The sequence below is a fragment of the Orbicella franksi genome, chromosome 10, assembly GCF_964199315.1.
Source record: "Orbicella franksi chromosome 10, jaOrbFran1.1, whole genome shotgun sequence".
Taxonomy (NCBI): domain Eukaryota; kingdom Metazoa; phylum Cnidaria; class Anthozoa; order Scleractinia; family Merulinidae; genus Orbicella; species Orbicella franksi.
Genome location: NC_138154.1, coordinates 1,081,840 through 1,104,404, shown reverse-complemented (window position 1 = coordinate 1,104,404; position 22,565 = coordinate 1,081,840). Strand labels below are relative to the sequence as shown.

At 37.1% G+C, this 22,565-nt stretch overlaps 1 protein-coding gene across 1 annotated transcript; it reads right to left on the bottom strand.

The window, feature by feature from the left end:
• Positions 1 to 3,580: 3,580 nt before the first annotated feature.
• On the bottom strand, positions 3,581 to 22,380 carry LOC145501310 (nose resistant to fluoxetine protein 6-like). Its single transcript, XM_081480794.1, has 15 exons — positions 22,077 to 22,380; positions 20,410 to 20,555; positions 19,580 to 19,664; positions 15,290 to 15,425; positions 14,553 to 14,839; positions 13,822 to 13,995; positions 13,567 to 13,660; positions 12,840 to 12,932; positions 10,732 to 10,900; positions 9,516 to 9,595; positions 8,920 to 9,033; positions 7,837 to 7,969; positions 6,439 to 6,646; positions 5,666 to 5,808; positions 3,581 to 5,021 (listed from the first exon to the last, which is right to left on the bottom strand). The coding sequence occupies exons 1-15, from the start codon at positions 22,306 to 22,308 to the stop codon at positions 4,905 to 4,907; spliced, it is 2,211 nt and encodes a 736-aa protein (XP_081336920.1). The 5' UTR covers positions 22,309 to 22,380; the 3' UTR covers positions 3,581 to 4,904.
• Between the last annotated feature and the right edge of the window lie 185 nt (positions 22,381 to 22,565).

The following is a 22,565-nucleotide window of genomic DNA, read 5'->3' as shown; positions in this document are numbered from 1 at the left end:
TGTTCATCAAGCAGGAACAACACACTTCCATCACGTTGTGCAATGTCAGCAATGACTTTCGGCATTCTCTTCCGGCACTCGTCCCCAGAGGCCGCGCTCCTTTTGGTGCTGACCAAAAGGAGCGCGGCCGCTGGGGGCGAGAATGCATTGCCGGTGGCGAAACTGTCTTTGTACAGCGCATGCTCGTCAGGGAGGGAATAGCGTTTGGCAGATGGAGGAGTATGTATTTTTGTGACGTTTGCCCAGTCCATCACATTTGAATAAATTATTTTGTAATTTGCATGATTTATGAATAATTCGAGTTCAGCGCGCGTTTAGAGCGGCGTTTGCTAAAACGCCGAACCACTGTCGCATTATCCTACTTAGCAAGGCGAACCTATGCTAGAATCGAAGCAATTAATTTATTAAAGCAATTAATTTATTAATGATCATAAAAACGTACAGAAAAGTTCTAAAATCTTCAAACCTAGCATACACAATGTCGTTAGCACGGAGACAAATATCGCAAAAATATGGCTTTCCTGGTTTTTTATGGGCTGTGTAAGGTTCGCATGGTATTGTGGTAAAATGTACAGCCGCCATCTTTTTTCCTACGGCGGATTGCAGCAAACGTCGCACCATTCATGCGCCTATTTCAAAATTAATAGGTTCGACTAAGATTCAACGTTTGCCCTGGGCCTTTTACTCTTTGTCAAGGGACAATGATCTATTGTCTTCATAGCCTTGCTAAATTGGAAAATAAATTGACTTTAATGAAGGTACGCTCGATAATGGACTTACACGATATGAAATCGTCAAACGATGATCGTCTCGAACATTCTATCTTAACCTAAAATTGATGAATTTTATTTTGGAAATGGAAAGTATGTGCATGATGTACCATTGCCGTCTTCAGGGAGAGAAAATGGTGATTTCATACAGATGTATGGTTTAGTTCAACGGCTTTTTCTGCTGCACACGTAGAAAATATGATAAAATCTTACAGGCAGATGAAGTTGGGATCAATTTTGAATCGCAGCAGATTCGAGGCAATATCTTTGTTTTCTATAGTGTTTATGTGGTCAGCTACGAAAGCAACTGCTCAAACTGGCAAAGAGGAACTGCTTCACAAAGACAGCCAGGACGAGCTTTCAGGCGAAGCCAACGCTGTTATATTTGGTGTGTTTGTGCTAGCTGCGTGTGGTTCAGTTTATTTATGCATCTCGTGGACCTGCTGTTTTGAGCACGAAATGATTTACAGAGATGATCACGGATGCTGTCTATCAGATGGACTGCGTCTGTTAAATAGCGAGAACAACGAAAATAACACCGTTCATTTGACTGAGAACATGGTCGACGAGGTATAAAGAGAAAAAAAACTTGCTCAAAAGTAACGTCCGTTGTACTCAGTTAAATTACATGAAAGTTATGAAAAATTAATTTGAGTTCGTGGTTTGTTGGCCTTAATTGCTGACAACTCAACCTCACGCTAATAATTTTCTTTTAAGTTTTAATGTCAGTGTTGCAAACACAAATATCATGTCAACTAGCAAGCAAGTATTTGGTATCTACCTCAAAAAGTCTTCTTACGGACGTCAGAGATGAGACATAACTTGGTCCAACAGTAGTTTATCCTGCACTTTGTTAATCGAGGTTATACTCCACGATGTAGTCAAAAAAACTTTAAAAGATCACTTGCTTACATGTGTTGTGCTTTAGCAATAGAGCACTTTTTCCTCGTTTATATAGCTTCATCTAAACACGAGGAGGGTTGGGAGAATTCGAGATAGTTATGTAAACCCGAGACGTAGTGAAGGGTTTGCTTAACTTTCGAGAATTCTCCCAGCCCCCGAGTGTTTAGATGAGGCTATGTAAACATGGAAAAAGTGCTCTATTGCTTTAATTAAATAATTCTCAAAAATACGCGCGAATCTGAACGTCACAACCGTGTTTACATACTCTCATCTAAACAGACCTATCAACCAATCAGAGCGCAGTAGCTCAGTTATTTTACAAAGGTCTTTGTTGTTTACAATCTCAGGACATGACAAACACTTTCAGGCATAGAATATAATGAAGATGGAACTTACGTTAATGAAAAAACTGGAAGTAAATTAAAACGCACAACTTTGAAATTAGATATAGCGAACTCAAATTAAGACAAAACAAACTTCCGAAATTGAAAGTGAGAGACTTAATTTAAATTTCTGCTTATTTTCAAAATTGCAGTAGTAATATTTGAGTAGTGCTAGTATAAGGGAATTAACTCGTGAATACAACTAATTGAACTGCGTTACTAGCGAATGTTCAGCTGGTTGTTTTCCAATTACGTGTGAAAACTCAAGGAAATTAAAGATCTAGATTCACTACTAAGTGGTATTGGAAAACTGCTGTTGGCTTTTCTAGAATTTTCGATCAACAAAGAAATGACCGAGCTACGGTAAATCCTCTCGTAACAAAACATAAAATGTGAATTGTGCTATATATTTTAACCAGAAGGCTTTAACTCCCAGTTTTATCGTTAGCAAACCAGCTGTTAAGTTCCATTATTATATGGCTAGCTCCGTGAGCTAGCGGGCAAGATAAATCAAATCCCGCGCTGTGATTGGCTACCCAAGCGGGAGAGATGGGGCTGCCTTGCCCGCTCGGGACTACCCGTCCTGTCCCGCAAGAAAAATTTCCCCGAAAGCTGTATAATAAATCCTTTATTGACCAAGCTTGTTCGGTCAAGATGACTGGATATTGGCCTGGTTCTTGTTTTTCGTGTTTATGGACCTCGACTCCATCTCGGTCCATAAACACGCAAAAAAAGAACTTGGCCAATATCCAGCCATCTTGACCAAACAAGCTTGGTCAATAACCCATATATAAAGTGCTATGTATATACGACCATACAAGTCATTCAGGAGCTTATACATGCAAACAGAAGCGTATAACCCCTGATGCAAACCATCATGTCGGAAACATGTTAAGCAACAAAAGGCAAATCATTTTAGGTCTGGGGTTCAAACGACTCCAAGTGAAAAAGAAAAAGAAAGGGCACATGATAAATCCGAATAGCGTTCACTGTCACCTTCATCCTTTTGTTTGTAAACGGCAAAACGAATCTTACATCTGGGGTACAAACCTCTCAGATTCCTTATCTTTTTCTTGATTTATTTACTTGATCTATTTAGCCCATCACAATACAAATATTAACTGATTACATGTGATACTTATATGGAGATCTCTGTAAGTTCTAACGGGCTTTTCAGAGATGTCCCAGTCAAAAAAAGTAACAATACATCAATTACATTTTTTTATGATGGCTAACATAAACATAACGAAGCTTTTGTTTGGAATCAAGACATTTTTAAAACCTGCATTTAAAATCAGTCTAATTATTTTGTATATGAAAATAAGTTTATATGTTCTTTTTTAAGAGCCATCTTACAAAGTTTAAAAACTTTCAGGCAAATGATTCCATATTTGTGCTCCCTCTGTACCTTATAGAGAATTTTCCGTAATATAGTACTCTATTAGTCAATAGGAACGTTTAAAACTGAGGGCTTGTTGTAACTTGCGTATATTAATTCGCAATTGAAAAGCAATCATTGAAGTTCAAAGGTAAGTCATCATTGAAGTTCATTGACGTATAAATACATACAAAGAACTATAATGTACTTGTGGAGCTCATATGGTCATTAGTTTCAGAGACGTAAAAATCTGAATTTCAGGAATGTCATAATTCTCGCTTACTTATATACCGTGTCATAATAATTGAACACTGATTGCATACGTGTCGAATTGGTTCAAGTAATGATACAATATATCAAGTAACGCTATACCACGGTATTACAGTTCACAATGACTGCACTCTTTAGAGATAGGTAGTGGCCTGCTCTACCGATATCTCTTGATATTTTCAACATTTTTTTAATTTTTAAGTTGTTTTATGTCGTATTCCATCAGAGTTCATCATCAATATATTAACCTAAAAATTTGGTATAGTTCACTTGTTCCATTGTCATTTCTTTGATTTCATCAGACAAGTTATTCAGTAACTTTTTTTTTCCTTTTTTTTGTCCAACTCTATGAAACGAGTTTCGGGTTAACTTCAATGATAATTTCTTTGTTGAGAGCCACAAAGTAATTTCTTTCAATTCTGATTTACGGCATTTAAAAACGCATCAAAATTTTTATCGCTCTAAACAACTTGGTGTCATCTGCAAATAGAATAATGATAAACTCTTGTAGCTCTTATAACACATAAATGTCTTTGATGGAAATGAGAAAAAGTATTGACCTGACAGTGATGCTTGTTGCACTCCTTTACTAGTGCAAATGTCTAACCATGCACTCATAGATTTCTACTGAGGCCCTTTTGTTAAACTACTATATTACACGTTATTTCTACTTGCAGTAAAATATACTTTAGGCTCGTTCACTCCTTCGTTTTTAAGCCGCTATATGGCTTTACTTTATATATTCTATACCCTTACCCCTAACCTAACCCTAAAGTAAAGATAAAATGTGAAAGTTTACTTCTCAAACTCATTAATAATTCATAACGGTGTTTGGATATCTGATCTTAATCAGCATAAATTTTTACGATTTTGTTTCTCCGTTTTCTCCTTAGGTTTAGTTTCGATCGAGAAGATATATCAAGCAATCAACAGAGTGTTTGACCACATGTCCAAACACCTTGAAGTTCGTCAAAAATACTCCGCTGCGCGTCGTATTTTCTACTCTCTTCTCGGTGTTTCAAAATGTAGTCAAACACGGTTTTTCGTGTTTGAGATATTACGTAAAGAACAGAGAGCACACTTTTCCCAGCTATTACGAGTAAGAGCGTTACACGGGTATCTTATCTTACCACTAAACTAAAAGTTATGATATGATACAATAAGAAACTGAGTCAAAAGTGGCTTGTATGACGTCAAAATTCAACGATCACTTTTAAAAATTAGCTTCTCCAGTTGCATCATGGGAAATTCCACACACACAGACACAATGAAGGCTGCTGCGTATGAAATGGCGACCACGCCCACAAAACAAAAGGCCTGCAAAGATAGAAGGAGAGTAAGATACATTACTTCCAAAACATTCGGATGTTTTATTTCGGACTTTTAATTTTCGGACACTTTTTACCTCATTTCGGACAATTTCGGACACTGTGATGAAACATAATTTAAGCAAATTTACGCCTAGAAGACACGAATTAGACTGAAAAGACATGCGAAAATGATAGTTTTTTCTGCACCTTCAAGGTTGTAGAGATATACCGAGGAAAAATCAATATAAATTCTATGAAGCCGTTCGTATCTCAAGGAGTGTCTCAACTAGAGTTCGCTTCATAAAGGAAACTAAGAGCTTTAAAGCTACTCAAAAATTTTAAACTATAATGTAAATATTTCGGACGGTTTTCTTTTCGGACAATTTTTTTTGTCCGAAATTAAAATCGTCCGAAATTCTTTGCAAGTAATGTATGAGTTGTATGTCTGGCAAGTATGATAAGAGAAACTACACCTGTAGGAATAATGGAATGACCGCCATAGTAATGCCTATCAACTTAACTAAAAGTAAAATTTGTTAAACTCGCAGTTATATTACAAGGAACAGAAGCAAACCTTTCGAAATCAGAAAGGAGTGTCTCATGTCATACACAAGTCAAATTCATGACTATTATCAAGCAAATGTTACTCACAGTGTGGACATCAGAATAGGCTTGTACGGTCTCATATGATACACTTAATACTATCAGAGCAATAATGTGCACAAGATAAGCACAGTATGTCAGGCGGCTTAGTGGAATCCAGAAACGAGCAGACAGGATCCTATCTACCAAACCTTCAAAAGAGAAAAAGCAAGGAAAAGTTACCATCATTTCCGACCTCGTAGATAATGTAATGGTCTTGTGTATAGACACCTTGATATTATCTCTCCCATTGTTCTATCTATTTTTCGTTTCTTTTTACTTTTACACATTGAACATAACATAACGAGATTTTAGAAGTTATTGCCACTCCAGTCCCTCGATTCGTCTGCACCACAATAGCAATAACAACAACAATCTTTATTTTCCTTTCTTCCTTCTGGAATTAATTCGTCTGCAAACTTCAAGAAATGTTCTCTTTTGTGTGAAGTGGCTTATTTCTGAGGTAGAACAAGGTGCCACTGCAATTAACCCAAGCGCTGTACAGCGGTGTATAGATCTGTACATTGTATTGTGTACGTTGTCTCTGTCTTTCATACTGCTTCAAAAATTCCTTCTCTTTATGTAAATATGTGAATGTTGTATTGCTTTTGAATTCTCCCACCAGGATGAATATTGAAAGGTAAGTAAGAGGCAAGCAGAATTGTACGGTAATAAAAATATAACTTGAAGTATTTATTTGATTTTCCATGTGGTAGAACCTTGAGTTACAGAACGCGTATTTGGGCCATTTCACGTCTTTGTTGCACTTGCAAATAACTTACCTCCGAGCCCGCGATGACAAGCAAAAATCACCCAGGCTAGTGCCAAGCTCCACGCACATCGCGAGAAAGTCCCGTATATGATATTCTCAGCACGAGAGAATGGTTGAGGATTGTCTTTTCTCAGAACTTTGTATTCACCATACAGAGTAGACAGGGCGAGAATGATAGCAACACACCAACCAGCCATATTGAATAAGTATGTGTGAACCTTACAAGAGGAAACAGTTAAAATGTTATAGTGAGTGTCGTCGCAGTAGTTGCCTCACGTTCATTCTCCTTCTCAAGCACAGACTTAAAATAAGCTTCACCTTTATTAGCAGATTGGTTTACTTAGAATACAATAAATGTCTATTATGATACTTAAGGTAGCGGCCTCATCCCCCCCCCCTTGATGTGTTAGAAGGATCATGATGATGATGATGATGACGATGATGAAGATGATATTTAAGGTGATTCCTCGGAATTGCATTGTGCATCCTTACTGCTCAGAATATCACGCACAATCAGCACGCGCACACAAACGAAATGGTTGTTTTTTGTAAACGAATCTTGGGTTACGAGAGACAAATCATCGTTTTTTCACGGAAAGTAGTAGTGGGATCTAACAATTTTTCCATTTAGTTTGAATGCAACGATCACCTTCTTTCCACACAGTGAATATAGACCAATTTCCATTGCAGAGTAACACAATTATCACTGAAAATGAGAGCATAGCTAGCACTCGTAAAAGATAACTGATACGTGGCCTCAAGAACACCGTGTCTTTGGAACATATTGAATCCCTGTCGGCTTTATCATGAAACGTACATCAAATTGCAATACATCCATTGTATTTCTCGCTTAACATTCTCACTATTTTTCTGCTCTGAAAAAGCGTTAAGTGAATGTTGAAATATAAACGTTCTGAAAGAAGATCATTTAAGGAACTATGGGGTTTATTGAGGGTCCTCCTGCTCCTAAACGAACACTGTTGTCCCCCCATTTTTATTTCAACATTTAAGTTCCAACAGGTAAACAACAAACACATAAAATTTGCAAGAAAATCAAAGTAAGTCAGATGAAATAGACCAATTTCGATATATTAAAATTCAGCCTAAGACAATAGACCTCACCACGAGGCTCTGGGGAATAAACCCAACGAACTCTGTATTTATTCCCCGGAGCCTCGTACTGAGGTCTATTGTTTTAGGCTGAATTTTAATATATCGAAATTGGTCTATTAAGCTATGGGTCATCAGATTTATGGCTGAACTGACTTTGAAACTTATATTTAGTAATCAATGATGGGACCACTGGGTATCATTTACATTACGTACGAACAAATACAAGTTTGAGCATTGTCAGAACTTCCGACTGAAACATAAAAACAGACCAAAAGGGTTGGTATGATCTTGTTACCTTGGTGCGTAGCCTCCAGTCCTTTGAGTGAATAAGTAAGTAACCCAACACCATACCAACAAGGTACGGAGCAATGCGACAATAAGGCTTGACATATACGAGAGACCCAGAATCAACACCAGCATCCTTAGCCCTACAACAAAATGTTACAATAAGAATTCACACCCTACTTGTGGTACTTGAAAAAGATTCCTCCTTACTAGTGTAAATCTTAATGATGCACTCTTGGATTCTGCCATCAGATAAATATGAAAAAAAAACATAACTGGCAATGAACAAGCTGAGGTCTTAAGACCCCAGAAAAAGGAAAAAGTTCACAGTTAGGATAAGATTCTAAACTGTTTTCTATATCTATCTTCCGTGGTAAACATAATTTCTAAGTTCACAATTCTTGTTTCAAGTTAATATTCACCATGCAAGAAAAGGCTGAAAGTATTTTAACAAGGAAAACTCCCAACATTTCAACTAACTTTAGTGAAAAATTCTGCTTTGAGATATTTTTATTTCTATGCTGTAAAGAAAACGACTTTAGGAATTACAGAGAGCTGTTAAATTTGCTTTTTCTTAATTGCTTTTCAACTTAAATAGCTTTCAATGTAAGATCAAAGTCTATTTTGTTGATTGGCCTCATTATTTAAATGCGACATGAATTTTTTTTTTCAGAAATTACAGTTCCCTCTAGGATTACTTGAGTTCCCAAGAAACACCTATAGGGTCAAATAATAGTTACCAAAAACGGCCATCCATATAATTTTGTTAAAAAAAAGAGCATGGTGACCCCATCTTTTATTGCATGTTTGTAAATTTATACGTGTAACATGATTATCAAATGTACAAAGTTTGAGAATTTGTTTATCAATACTGCTTCTTTTTTCTGCTTGTTCTCTCACCTTTATCTATGTCACACAACATCACATGTTTTGCATTGTGAGATTTTGAGCTAATTCTTGATCATCAGCAGTAGTTCATGAAAAACATTTTGTTTTCTTGTAGAATTTGTATTGGTGATGTGTGCTTTCAAGTTAGAAAGTAAAACAAATTAGGTTATGGGCCCTTTAAAAGATAAAAAACAATGTTTCTTACTGATTTGCTAGAGATACAGCGTCAAGGTCATAATGAGCATAGAGGACAGCTGTTGTGATAAAACTGATACCTGCCAACACACCAGTAATTGCAAGTAGTCCTGGCAGGCGAAATCTAGAGACAAAAAATAGGTCAGAGTAACAAACAAGTGAATATTAAGATGACCTTACACGAGGGGACATGTCGCATGGACATGTTGCCGCAACATGTAGCAACGACATATTCATAAACTGTACACATTAGGGGTCATGTAGCTGGGACGTGTAGCTGGGACATGAGTCACGGGAAGGATTACGACTTGCACAAACACACCATTTCTACTCTGACTAAGTTTAGGGTAAACTGATGTGTTCTTAGCCAATAAGAAAGCAGACATTGATGCTTGTAGGCTATTATAAAATGCTTGATAATCTGCCTAATCAAAAGTTGGTATAGATGTTATCAGTCATGTCATGGTCTATCGCACATATAGCTACAAGTTTGGTAGACTAAATTATAATTATCTTTCAATAGATTCATCAAGAATTCATACACAATAAAGTAAATAGTCAAAATAAGACGGCAATGCTGCTCCCTCCACTACCACCCTGTTATACCTGTATGCTGTGAAGAGGATGGCAGGAGCAATGATGTAGAACTGCATATCATTAGCTAGGTACCATGCCCAGCCCATACACTACAGAGCAAATATACATTAGAACACACAAGTTAGTAAATATACAACAGACAGACGGTCGAACCTCCAGTAAGCAACCACCCAAAATGTCAAGCCTAGGTGGTTGCTTATGGGAGGTTGTCGCTTATGAGATCTTAGACCATATTGGGTCAAAATTGTGCCTCATTAGCATATGATAACTGCAGAGACTTACTCCCTGTGCCAATGCCCATCTAACCCATGTAATAACTTTTTGTAGCCATAAAAATATTGAAGCTTTCCAAAGTATTTATTTGGAGTATCACTCTGCTAAACTACCTTGTAAGGCAAACGGAACAAGTCTCATGATAGTTACAAATTGAATCTAATGTCATGGTTGTCTAAACATTAGGGGCTTGAACTGAAAATCAACTAATAAGGATTGGATTGCTAGCTTTAAATTTGACAGCCCTATTATACTGCTGGTGATTTACGTGCTGTTCTTGAGTGAACAGTAAATCAGTTAAGACATTTTTAAAAGGACGTCTCTTTTAAGACTGATAGAGTACAGCGTATGTACATTTTTCTTCAGATTGTAAATGTTATATTCATGTTAAAAGTCAATTTCAAAAAATAAAATCTGATACTTCCCAATGAGAAATTTCCATCTCTTGCACTACCAAGAAATGTGATATTACAACACCTTAGTATCCAATTTCTGCTCTATTTTCTATCAAGTGGTCGCTTACAGGAGGTTAAAAACAAAAGAAAATTTCAAACTTAAAATTAGCTCGAAAAGTGGTCACGGTTGCTTACGAGAGGTGGTTGCTTAAAAGAGGTTCCAAATATAGTGATTTGACTGGGAAACTTTTGGTACTTTGGAAAACTGGTTGCTGAGGAGAGGTAGTCACTTACAAGACGTGGTCACAACCAGGGGTTCGACGGTATATACACAGGTTAGAATTTTAGACACATTGTTTTCTGTCTTTCAGTATTTTCTATGTTGATCCTCACTCCACATGCTAAAATCTTCTGTAAAATTCTCTTGCCTCACGTAACTCAGTTAATTCTTTCTGCTCCCACTTCTGCTTTTTTTGTGATCAAACAACATTTGTCTGAGAGCATTAATTAAATTAATCTTGCAATTATTATTATAGTTTTTACTTCAAAAAACTCACCGATGCTGCAAAAGAAGTGGGATAAAAATTGTTGATATACAGCAGATTTGTCCACCAGTATTTACTACACTGTGTTTCAGTTTGCACTTCATACCAAAAAGGGCCCTCACCAAGAAACCCCGTCATTGTGTGAAAAAACAGCAAAACAAACATGTAAGTTGGGGTTAACCTGTTTAACAAGAAGAGAAAAATTATGTAATTGAGTCAGAGTTTGATTAGCAATGTGTATTCAAATGTTTCTTAGAATAGTGTATGTAATAAGGATATCCGATCCTAGCCTTTGCGTTTTAATCTTTTCCATTACAATTATGTGGTGTGCTATAGTAAGTGGTATGCAATGACTGATTGCAGAAGTTCTTTTAGTCAATTTGGCAGCATTGTTCCAACCAAAGACTAGTGAGACAATCTCAGATAGTGCAGAGCGCAATTGATAGCTCTGGTACCGTAGTCCCATAAGTACTCACCCCTGCTCGGTTCACTTCCGGTTTGTGTCTACCTTGGTAGTCTGCTACGGCTTTTCCCCTTTGCAGTGTGTATGTTTCAAGGTTGTATTTTCATTCAAGGTCCAAAAATTACGCACAAATTAATTACTACTGGTGTTTTACGTTGATTTTCGTTCATTTTAAATTCAATAATACGCTGAAGCAGCAAACGTGACAATTTAGCTCTTCACACCAACTTTGTAACTTGACACTTTTGTTTTCCTCGCAAAGGCATGTAATATGAAACCCTTGTTTTCTCCAAAACATACGGAAGATGTCCTTGTTTTTCGGAGATAAATGAAAGAAAGTTAAATATCTGATGTAGTGATGAAGAAACGGAACAGAAACGATGTTTTACTAAAAATGCAAATTTTTACCGATGAACAAGAACTAATTTAATTATCAGATAGTCACGAAATACCATTTTCTTTTTCTGTTGCCACCTTTGTTGTTAACAATAAAACAATTCAAAATTAACACACAACGATATTGATGGCTGAGAAGCGTTTCAACGAAAAGTATTGAAGATAAACAGCGCTACCTGGCCGATATGAATGATTTCCTCAAAGGCTGATTAAATTAATTTGCGCTTTCATTAGGTGCCATGGTGTCTGCAGCAATATTTGAGCATTTTCCTGGTTTCTTTTGTTACAAATTTACAATTTGCGGAGTATTAAAGCCACTAACTTGGGAACTTTTTGGTCTCTCTTACAGACACAATTAAGGCAAGAAATAAACAAGCCGCTAAGGAGAAGCAATACATTTGAACCCTGACAAGCACACTATTGTAGATTGAAAACAGCAGATGATATTTGTTGAACGGACCTGTGTGTAATTCTTAAAGCTACGCAGCCACAGTAACGTTTCACTTTTGCAATAAAAAGGGACAATTGGCGCTACCTGAAAAACAACTGCCGTCCTTGGTCACATGACATGATATATAAAATACCGCGCGGAAAGATAGTGTACAACATTAACGACGCTAGAACGCATGCGTCTTACATGTTGAGCTCTACCATAAGGAAAACCGCTCAACATTTGTGCGCGATTCCTATGTGTCCTAATGTGTCCTTCACCTAATATAGAAGCCACGAACGCTAACTAATCTACGCATGCGTTTAGGGCAAATTGGTTTTGTTCTAAGGAGAATGGTACCACAAGGAGAGCAAGGGGTTACCTGAAACAAATATATAGCTTTGCGATGTTCAAAGCCAAGTGACGGCGAGGAAATGTGTTTTACGTAGAGTACACATGTACCTTTCCCACCCTACCCCCACTACTTCCTTGCCTCTAGACTGATTAATTAATTGAAATTAATTAATTAAACAAACATTAAAGTTTACACCTCAGCGCCATAGCGCCATAGCGCCATAGTGCCTTAGTTCCTTAGCGGCAGGCAGCTCCCATAACCATCCCAATAGTGCACTCTGCACTAAAAAGGTAAACATGCAAGTTATTACTTGAGGAGAGTGCCAGTATATGCAAATGAAAAACAATCAAGAAGACTATAGTGAAGTCTGTGTAGTGAAGGGTGCTTTTCTTTGTTTCGAGTAATCTATTAACAAAGATTAAATTAAACCTTTGTATAAGGGCAAAACATCATAAACAGGAAAAATCTACATGTACCTCCAAAAACGATGAAAATAGTACTTGAAGAGCGGAAGTTGTCCATTTTTCTTCTCCATACGACGCAGTGACAAATAAGCAACTAAGAGACCACTGTTGATAAAATTTAATGCCAGAACATCAGAAGATTTGAACAACATAAGCAGAATAGTAACACAAATTGGATGCAGTAGGAGGTCAGACTAAGGATTGGGTTATTACACACTACAATTTACAGCAGCACTGTTACTGATAAGCAAACATCACAAGTAATATTTGTTTCATGTAAAAAGATATGAGCCTCAATCAACTGTAGGGCTAATTAGCTAATTAGGGTTACATGCATATCTCATTATATGCTTACGCATGTTACAGATGATTTCCAGTCTGTACTGCGCACTCTTGAGAGTTTCTTTGCATTTTTTTGTTTTGTTTCATGTAGGACATCACAAAATGTAAACATTTTACAACTACCTAAATGAAGTAAATTCAAAGTTTCAAAACATCCGCCATTATGGATGCAAAGTGGTCGAAACGACTTCGCACTGTAAAAATCAATGAAGCTGTTGGGAAAAGAATTTGAAAGACCTTAAAGATAAGCTATGTGGCTCGTAATGAATAACATCGATTCGCATTCCATTGAGTGAGATTTATAATGTTTATAAACATTAATATCAGGGTGCTGAGACTGTGCAGTACAGACTGGAAATCATCTTAAATGCACAATGATAAACAGTACAGCACCCACCTTAGGAAAAAGAAACTGTCGACTGAAAAGGTTGCATTGCCAACAGTTTGAAATGTAAAACGGTGAATAATGTCATAGGCTAACAGCAAATTACCTATGGTGAAGAGAAGAAAAATTGTAGTGAGAAATAAGACTCTAATGTACTTGTCTTTTCCTGTCTTTAGTATTAGTTTAGTGTTCAACCACACCCTATCTCCACAGATCTGCCCTAGTCGACAGCTGTGATTTACAAAGTAACAATAAGTGAGTACTTACTGAGTGGTGTTGCCATTGTTTGTATAGAGTACGTATGTCCCAGGATGACCCACCACATGCTTAGCACTCTCATACCATTGATGGAGGTTATGGCAGTTGAAGGAACTTTGGTATCCATAATGAGCCTCGTGTTTTGAATTAAAGAGAAACACAAAAAGAATTGTACCACCACATCTGTATCAAAAGATGAACAAAACTATAATGTTAGTAAGAATTTCATCCCACCATTTGTTTTAATAGAGATGTTATTTTGCCTCAGCCAACTTATAACAGCCTGGGCTAAAATTCTAAAATTCCAAAATAAAATTTCCAGTATGTTAAGGGGCATGGTCACTCAGGTGAGGTCAGGTTAGGTAATTCTTAAACTAGTTACATTTTCATACTAACATATAAGCTATGTGCTCTATACAGTCTTCTATTTGCAAAATCACATCCACATAACAAACTGGAATGCTTTTCCAGCACTATAAATGACACTTTCAAAAATATTAATATAAAGTTGAAAAAAGTTGGACCAATGTTTTTTTTAAGTATACATGAACTCCAATTTTGCCCATCCATGCCTCTGTTTTTCAAAGTGTCTATTTCTTTTGAGTTTTTCTATTTTTTTTTTGTCAAAATATTTCAATGATTCTATGAGCAGTCAGTGCTGAAATTACCTAACCAATCATGTGACAGTTAAGACCCTTTAGAGCCAAATCAATTATGTTCAAGATCCAAATCACACTCACTTGGTCTAGCTGGCTCCTGGTGAAAGTTTGACAAAGTTATACTTGCACTAAAGTTCACGTCATGGGAGGATTGGAGTAGATTTGTCTTGTCACTGTCAGGATCACTCTTTGCCAATGGATTTTGGATGTGAGAGGCCTGGTTGTGATCAGCTACTATGGAAACATTCCTGATTGGCATGAATCCATCACTTTTGTTAACAGGTGAGGAGTGTGACTTTCCAAAGTTTACAACAATGTCGATAATCGTTCCAACAAGGCAGAGGAATAGGATTAAACCACACAATATCCTATGCAAATTGACAAAAAAAACAATATGGGGGGTTTTGTCCTTTAAAAGTTACTTTCAAACAGATGCACTGTAAATATAGAAAAGTCCACAACTTTGTGCAGAGAAATATTATACTGCAGTAAATTAAGGAAATTACAGCACTGAACAGCTGCAGTGTCAGTGATTGCACTAACAATCCATAAAATAGGACCTCAAAACTATTAATATTTTCTCACCTGGTTCACTGTTAAGTTAGTAGGCTTAAGTATTTTTCAATGAAACAAAAGGAAAAGGAGCATACAAAGTTAAGCGTCCAAAGATCATAATTTACAAGACAGTGAGACTTTCATAAAAACTGTAACCACAAATTAACCCTTATTAACCCCAGTCATCTTTGATCAAACATTTTACAAAGAGTTCATGAGTGCATTAAACAAGACACTGAGTTATTCTGAGAAATTGTACTTACAAAGTCATGATTACTCCTGCTGTGTATTCTGACTTCTTGTTACAGAAAACAGGTTTAGAGTGGGAATCTTTTGCTGCAAAAGCGACTGGTTCTGGGATTAGCCTTGCCAGTGTTTGATTATATTCTTTATTCAATCCTGATGAAGATAGATGCAATGAGTCAGAAAATAATGTGCCTGGGTATTTAACAAAATATTTGTTCTGGATATTTAATGATTGTGAATATGTTGGGCAACCCTAAAACACAGAATCCAGAACCCAGAGCCAGAATTCGGAATCTGGAATCTAGAACTGGAATCCCGGAATCTGGAACACAGAATACATAAACTGGATTATTGATATTTAGAACGACAACAGAAATAAAAAACTTCAGCAATATCCAGTAAAACAATTCAATATGGAAAAAAATTGTTGTTTTCTTCTTTGTTTTCAGCTTCAACCACAAACTGTAATTGTAAAAGAAACGTGAGTAGTTGGCCCAGTTGTTCAAAAAGTGGATCCCTATCGTAGGGTAAATTATTATTCAATCAGGGTTAGGAATTATTCGGGTGGATAGAGTGACCCATCCTTTGTCGAAACTGGCCCAGGCAGAAGTGTAGTTCTTTTTTAGATCATTTTGCTTTGAGAAGACCAGTGAGTACCACTATAGCAAAAAACCTAATCACACAGCATTGACATCAAAGTGATGTCAGCATGCAATGAGTTTCTGGCAATCTATAGGAATCTTTTAAGGACGGTCCTACTATTTTCAGTGTGCAGACATTCTGTGCATCACACAAGGCATGGTTTACACGCCATGCATGCGCTGACATTGGCATTCACGCAATCAGCTATGCTATCAGGTACACGAATAAAATGAAAGCAAAATTTTCCTACTGTGACAAAATCAACTAACTTTGCCAGCAAGCTAGATATACTAAATCTTGAGCCGTGATGTGCAACCTAAGCAAGCAAAGTAGGGCTATCTTGCCTGTTTGGGATTACCTGCTGGTTTTCTATACCATATAATAAATCCTTTACTGACCAAGATTGTTCAGTCAAGATGGCTGGACAAAATGGTATGGTAGCCCACCACTCTCACGGCAAAATAAAATTCATCATGGCAAAATAAAATTTGAGACAACAAATTCAAATTTCTCCTGGCAAACTAGATCAAAACATTCACAACAAAAACAAAAACAGCAAGAGCAGAAACCCTCACAACAAAAACAAATCGCTCACAGCAAAACCAAATGGCAGTCAGAGGTTTTCTGTCAGTGGTTGTCCATGTACAACACTAAACGATCAACATGACGTGGATTTTCACAAATCTACAACGCGTCTGTCATCTTGGACATTTCACGTAAGCTAAATCTATTTGTGAACCTGAATCTGTCCCATTGATAGTTCTGGACTTCTTAAGATTTTCTTTTTCCTGATGATTTTATAGGGGGTTCAGTAGGGGGTCATTGTTTTGTTGAAACCCTCAGTGAGGATTTCTCAATTTTCACACATGCTTTAATCGGTTGATAAGCTAAGTACTTCATGTTTTATGATGTTGTAGACTTGAATTATAATTCAATGAGGTGCAGGGTATTCTGCAGTTTTGCCCACATTGTCCTCCTGTACCATTACAAAAAAAGACAATTCAGTACAGCTTATATATTCTTATTCAGAATTAAAGCAAATCAGAGGAAACTCTTCAATGCCCACAAAGGCATGCGGATGACACAAAAATTATGCAATATTATCTGAATTAAAATACCTTTTCCCCAACTACAGCAAAAATTGTCTGTACCCTTAACAGCAAATCCACAATTTGAGCAAAACACACATTTAAGTACCAGTACACACATTAAGAAACCAAAAAGAAGCGTGAAAATCCATGTTGTGTTGATTGTGTAGTGTTGCACCACCTACTTGGATGACTGCTGATCAAAAACTGCTGACCCCCATTTTTTGGTTTTGCCATGAGCATTTCTGCTTGTGCTGTAATGAGTTTTGCATTGTAGTGATTGATTTTGTTTCGTTTCCTCAGAAATGAAATGGTAATGTTTTCAGTTCAGGGGTGAACTATTTACATAGTGATTTGTGATATCCAATCAGAGTAAAGTTCGTAATTGTTAATGTAAATACGGCAGCAAAATTTCAGCCAAAACTCAGTGCATCATAACAAAATGTGTCATTTGCAACATTTCAGTGAAACTCTCGTTTCTCGGTATTATCTTACAGAAGAAAACTGCGAACTGGACTTGATAGCAATAGTGAAAAAGAAATATATTTTCGAAGTAGAGACGCTGCCACACCACACGATTTGTCCACCAATGCGATATTTTAAGCTGATGGAAGCAGTTAGTTTTGTTTAGTTCAACAAAGAAATGGTACTGTTTTCCGTTTTAGAGTGATTTATTGACGTAGTGAGTACAAATGTTCTCAGGGTAAACGCTTGTAATTCACAAGATAAACATGTTCAGCGGGAAATAACTTCTCGAAACTAAATTTTATTTCGTGACGCGGAAAGAAAAGGAGATTAAAATGTCATGCAGGTAGAAATACTTGGCGACTTAAATGTTCCTAAGTCTTACTGAAACGATGTATTCTAGAGAAACGAAGATATCTGTTTCCGTGCTTGATTTACATGTGATTTAGATCACAACTATGGCGACATAATTTTGGTCAATCAGAACACTTGTCAGGAATAGCAATCCCGCCCCTTTTCTGTGGCTGTTTACGGGAAAAGAACATGCACTTGGTGCGTGTGGACTATACTACAGATACGATATATTGTGGAAGGTAACTAATTCATCGTATTGTAATTTTTAAAATTAACGTCGGTATATTGCAAAATAGGCACAATATGGCTTTTTTATGAGGTTTTCTTCATATCATAGGTGTTGGCATTTTCCAGATTTAGTTGAATTTCTCGAATTTTCCGCCACAATTCCAGTAGCTTTACTTCTTAGAGCGCATTTTTAAAAATAAGAAAACTTGTATTTCGACATACCACGGCATTTCAAGAGCTGGTTTCCATGAAAACACCGATAGCATTTGTATTTTAGCTTCATAATATTCAAGCGAAAGTGGAGGAATAATTGCACAACTGTCATCACACATGAGGCGTCCTTTTTGAAAAGAAAAATATACTGCGTCACTGACAACGAAACGTAGAGTGCCGCATCCATTCAAATCAAGGACTTCCCGGCACAGAAATGGAAAAATTATGTGTGAAATGCTTTTGCCTCCTAGCTTTATTTAGCCTCACACACAATACTTTGAATTTCTGAAAAATTTGGCAGGTGTGTGCGGCCTGCTTCCCAAAGCACTTACCCTATTTAAGACCAAAGTCTGCGATTTTTCTAACTTATTTATGGCTTGACCCTTAAATTAATACCCTGTTCGTTCAGACCTGCTGTAGTTCTCTACTTCAGAATGACGTTAAAGGTAGTGTGAATGGCTTTAGTTGCTGGCCTTATCGATAATGACGAAAAATAGCTTCTTCTAAAAAACGTACTACCTAAGACTAGAGTGCAAAAACCATACCCAGTTTGAGACCAAAATGACCAAAATCAATACTCTACTTCTGACTAAAATGTCTTAAAAAAACATGTCCGTCTGACACTGGACATACCCATATAGCCGATACAAGGGAGCAACCCCCTCCCCTTGGGCAGAGTCAAAGTGAAGTATCACAAGTAAATACATTTCAAAGCACGTTGACTGTCATAACTGATACATGTGTTAACAACTTAAATTAATTAGCCCTTTCTGTTTTACAGTAGGTTCAGTACTAAACCTCACCTGGACAAAAAACCCCAGGCTCTGGCAACTGAGCAGATCAGTGCGGTGCTAAGCGGTGCATTAGCACATATCCCCCTCACCCCAGGACTTCTCATGCAGAAGATATCAAAACCCTGGCCTTTCGCAGACTTTGAATACCTTTCCAGAAACGAAACACCATTTCTTTCTGAGAAATAGCTTCTTGTTGCTTTTGCTGTGAATGTTGGTAGTTTGACAGGAGTAATTTGAATTTGTTGTTTTGAATTTTGTTTTGCAGTGATGAATTGTACTTTGCTGTGACAGTTGTGAGCCACCATATAATGGTCCATGAAACAAGCAAAAAATAACTTGGCAAATATCCAGCCAAATTGAGTGAACAAGCTTGGTTACTATTTTTGCTACCCCAACGTAGTGATTCCGTAAAGTTGTGACCATCTGAAAACAGTAATATAAAAGATTGCTAACATGATCCTAAATTGCCCAGGGTTGTTACTATGGTTACAACTTTTTGACAGTGTTGCAGATATAATTGTACCTGTAAAGATATCTTGTAGAGCATAAGTTACATCCTCTTCACTGCATTGTTTGGGTGCACAGATCCCCCAACGAATAGGAGTTGCCTGGAAAGCAACGAAAAACAAAACAATCTTTTAAAGAGGAAATCTTTGTGATGTTTGCAGTGTACTTCCAATCCTGGGAAGAGCTGAAGTAAGCTACCTGAGGGAAAGTACACATACACGGTCACACTGAAACACACCCTTATTTTAAAGCGACAGCACACACACTATACTACTAGTTTGGTCACAAGACAGTTTCCCACACTAAGGATGTCTGTGCAAACACTACAATAAATTACTGCAAGTGTATAGCAGTTTAAACTGAAATAAATGTGTGGCCTGGCTCTAGCTTAAAACACTGAAACACTATCACCTTAATCCTATTGTATCAACGACGAAAGAGCAGTTTCTCACTGGTTCTCAAGAACCCGTTTTACATAATGATATTAAACTCCCAACATACAGTTCAACTGATTGGTAACATCTTATTTTACATTCTGGATATCATTTGTTGTTGTCTAAAGAAGGTGTCCATAAAGAGCAATATAAAGAGCTACATACCAAGTTCAGATGACATTAAGATCATGAAGTTATACAAAAAGCGCACAACTTGTAAATCATCATCATTATTATTATCAGTTCTTATACTTGCATCATGGGATGCACAAGGCCTCAACTTGTAAACGTTATTTTGCACTAATAGTGCACAATGAATAACCAACTATAAAAATCCTCAAACACACAGAGAGTAGTCATTTAATTCAATTAGTGGCATGAGGTGACAAGCAGTCTATATACCATGACTCACCTCAGTGATATTAAAGGTAGGAACTGCGACAAAAGCCAGGCAATAATGAGCATTTACAATAGACTTAGTGCACTCACTGTAGGATCCTAACCAACCAAGATTCCCAACAAAAAGTCCGCTTTGAGGTTTACCAATAGCATCTAAATCTGTAGAATAAAAATAATCAATAAAATTGTAATCTATGAGGCACAGACTTCCATATAATGCTTATAAGTTAGACATAAAAATTACATATCATTACTACTGGCCTTAGTTAGTTCATAGGGACAGTTACTGAGGTCAACCAATCCGTTTGGTGTATTGCTGGTCCAACAGAACTTTTGCATCAGAGTTGCAAAAGTTTGTTATTGCTCAGGCTAACACCCCATGCTTGCTGTCATTCAATGGCAAGTAAGCATGAGGGAGTGGTTTCCTCTTGTTGATAGCAGAACTGTCCAAAGTTGAGTGCCATGATACACCTTTCTTGTCTACTATATGGCATGTAAGACAAGTATTGTAATTGATACTTGTAAGACAAGTATCAATCACAAAATAAGACAAGATAATTTAAAATGATTAGAAATGAAAAAATTCTTGAGTAAAAGGGCTGAGAAAAATGAACGGAAAAGGATAATAAAAAAATTTGGAATGGGCAATCACAAAAAAAGTCCAAATTTTGGCTTCTGCAAGCACCAAATTAAAAAATTCTACATTTTCTATCTGTTTGGCCAAAAAATAGCTTTTTCAGCAAAACCAAGGCCCATTTAGCGTCTTGGCAGCCAAAAACCTGATTTAATGGTTACAAACAGCATTTTTTGGGCAACCTTTAGGTCCTGAAAAGGTTAAAGGCCCTTTTAAATAACTTAATGACAGATTTCCCTACCTTTTCATATACCTCAACTTGTAAAATCCCTACCCTACCTGAAGCCTCAAAAAAGGTACCCCTTTCTGGCAGAACCTCCCCGTATAGACCATTATAAAGAGTAGCCTCCCCCCCCCCCCCCCACTCTTACTTTGCGACAAAGTAGAAATCACAAAGGTGTACCTTTCCAGAGAACTTCCCTTTATTTCTGCCATAATATTCAAAAACTTTTTCAATTTTTTTATGCTTCTCTAAAGCCCAATCCAGGCCCCCTAAATCTGCTCCTGAAACTATCTTCTACCCAGCAACAAAAAATGTACTTCCATATTGATGTCTTCAAACTCCACTACTTTCATTAGAGTTTGATCTTAGAGAATTATTATTATTATTAGTGTCAAATCCAGACAGTGCACAGAAAGTCCCTCCATAGATTTGCCAGATTTCAATGACACACACATCACACACACACAATGCTATTTTTATCGCTTGCATCTGCATGATTCAGCAAAATGTTACACTTCATTGTGAAACAGGAAATTTCGTACGCTGTAAATTTGAAAAAAATTATTCCACAAAATCAAAAGCTCTTTCTTCTAGGAATTTATGTACTGTACCATCAACCTTTTTTCCTTTTTCAGTTTGAAACAAAATAACACCTTGATCTCGTTCACAAGTCAGATGTTAGCTAACAGCAGACTGCACGTTTTTGTTTGGTGTTTAGAGTGTGTGAAAATTCACTTCGTGGCATGGATGGGTCTCAAATCAATTAAAGCAATTCTTAAAATAATTTCGTGCATGAACAAAATATACACCAGAAAATACTCACAAGGATAGGCAAGTTTAGAAGTACTCAGCTTCTCCACCGTTTCTTTGCACTGCTTGCCGACGTTCGCGAAAGAAATATTTGGAAGCTTCGGAAATGGCAAACCAAAGTGCTGTGCGATCTGAGCGTAGTTTTTGGAAAGTAATCCAGGAGATGCAGTTGAAGATGTTGGAATTGGACAAAACACCAAGAAAACTGCAAAGAGTGCAAATGTTTTCCTAAGAACGTCCGCCATCTTACTTGCACGCAGCGTGAAGTGAGGGAAACGCCAGTTGCACGCAATGAAACGGAACACCGGTCCCCTTGATCCTCTTTACTCCCACATCTATATAAGAGTAGGGAGGGGAGGGGCGGGGGGGGGGGGGGGGAGTCCTGCAAAGGGATAGACCCATCACTACAAGACTAAAGGATAAAAATGCAACAAAAAAGGATAAGAAGATAAAGAAAACCTAGTATAGACATAGCTTTAGTTTTATTCATTATTTCGCTCTA

Bases quoted from the DNA above. Each gene is read 5' to 3' on its own strand.
- LOC145501310 (XM_081480794.1), bottom strand. From the start codon at position 22,308: ATGGCGGACGTTCTTAGGAAAACATTTGCACTCTTTGCAGTTTTCTTG. The intron at 19,665-20,409 runs GTGAGTCATGGT...GTTGCTTTCCAG, and splicing joins CTACCTTTAATATCACTGAG to GCAACTCCTATTCGTTGGGG. The intron at 10,901-12,839 runs GTACATGTAGAT...CTTGTTAAACAG, and splicing joins TATTTTCATCGTTTTTGGAG to GTTAACCCCAACTTACATGT.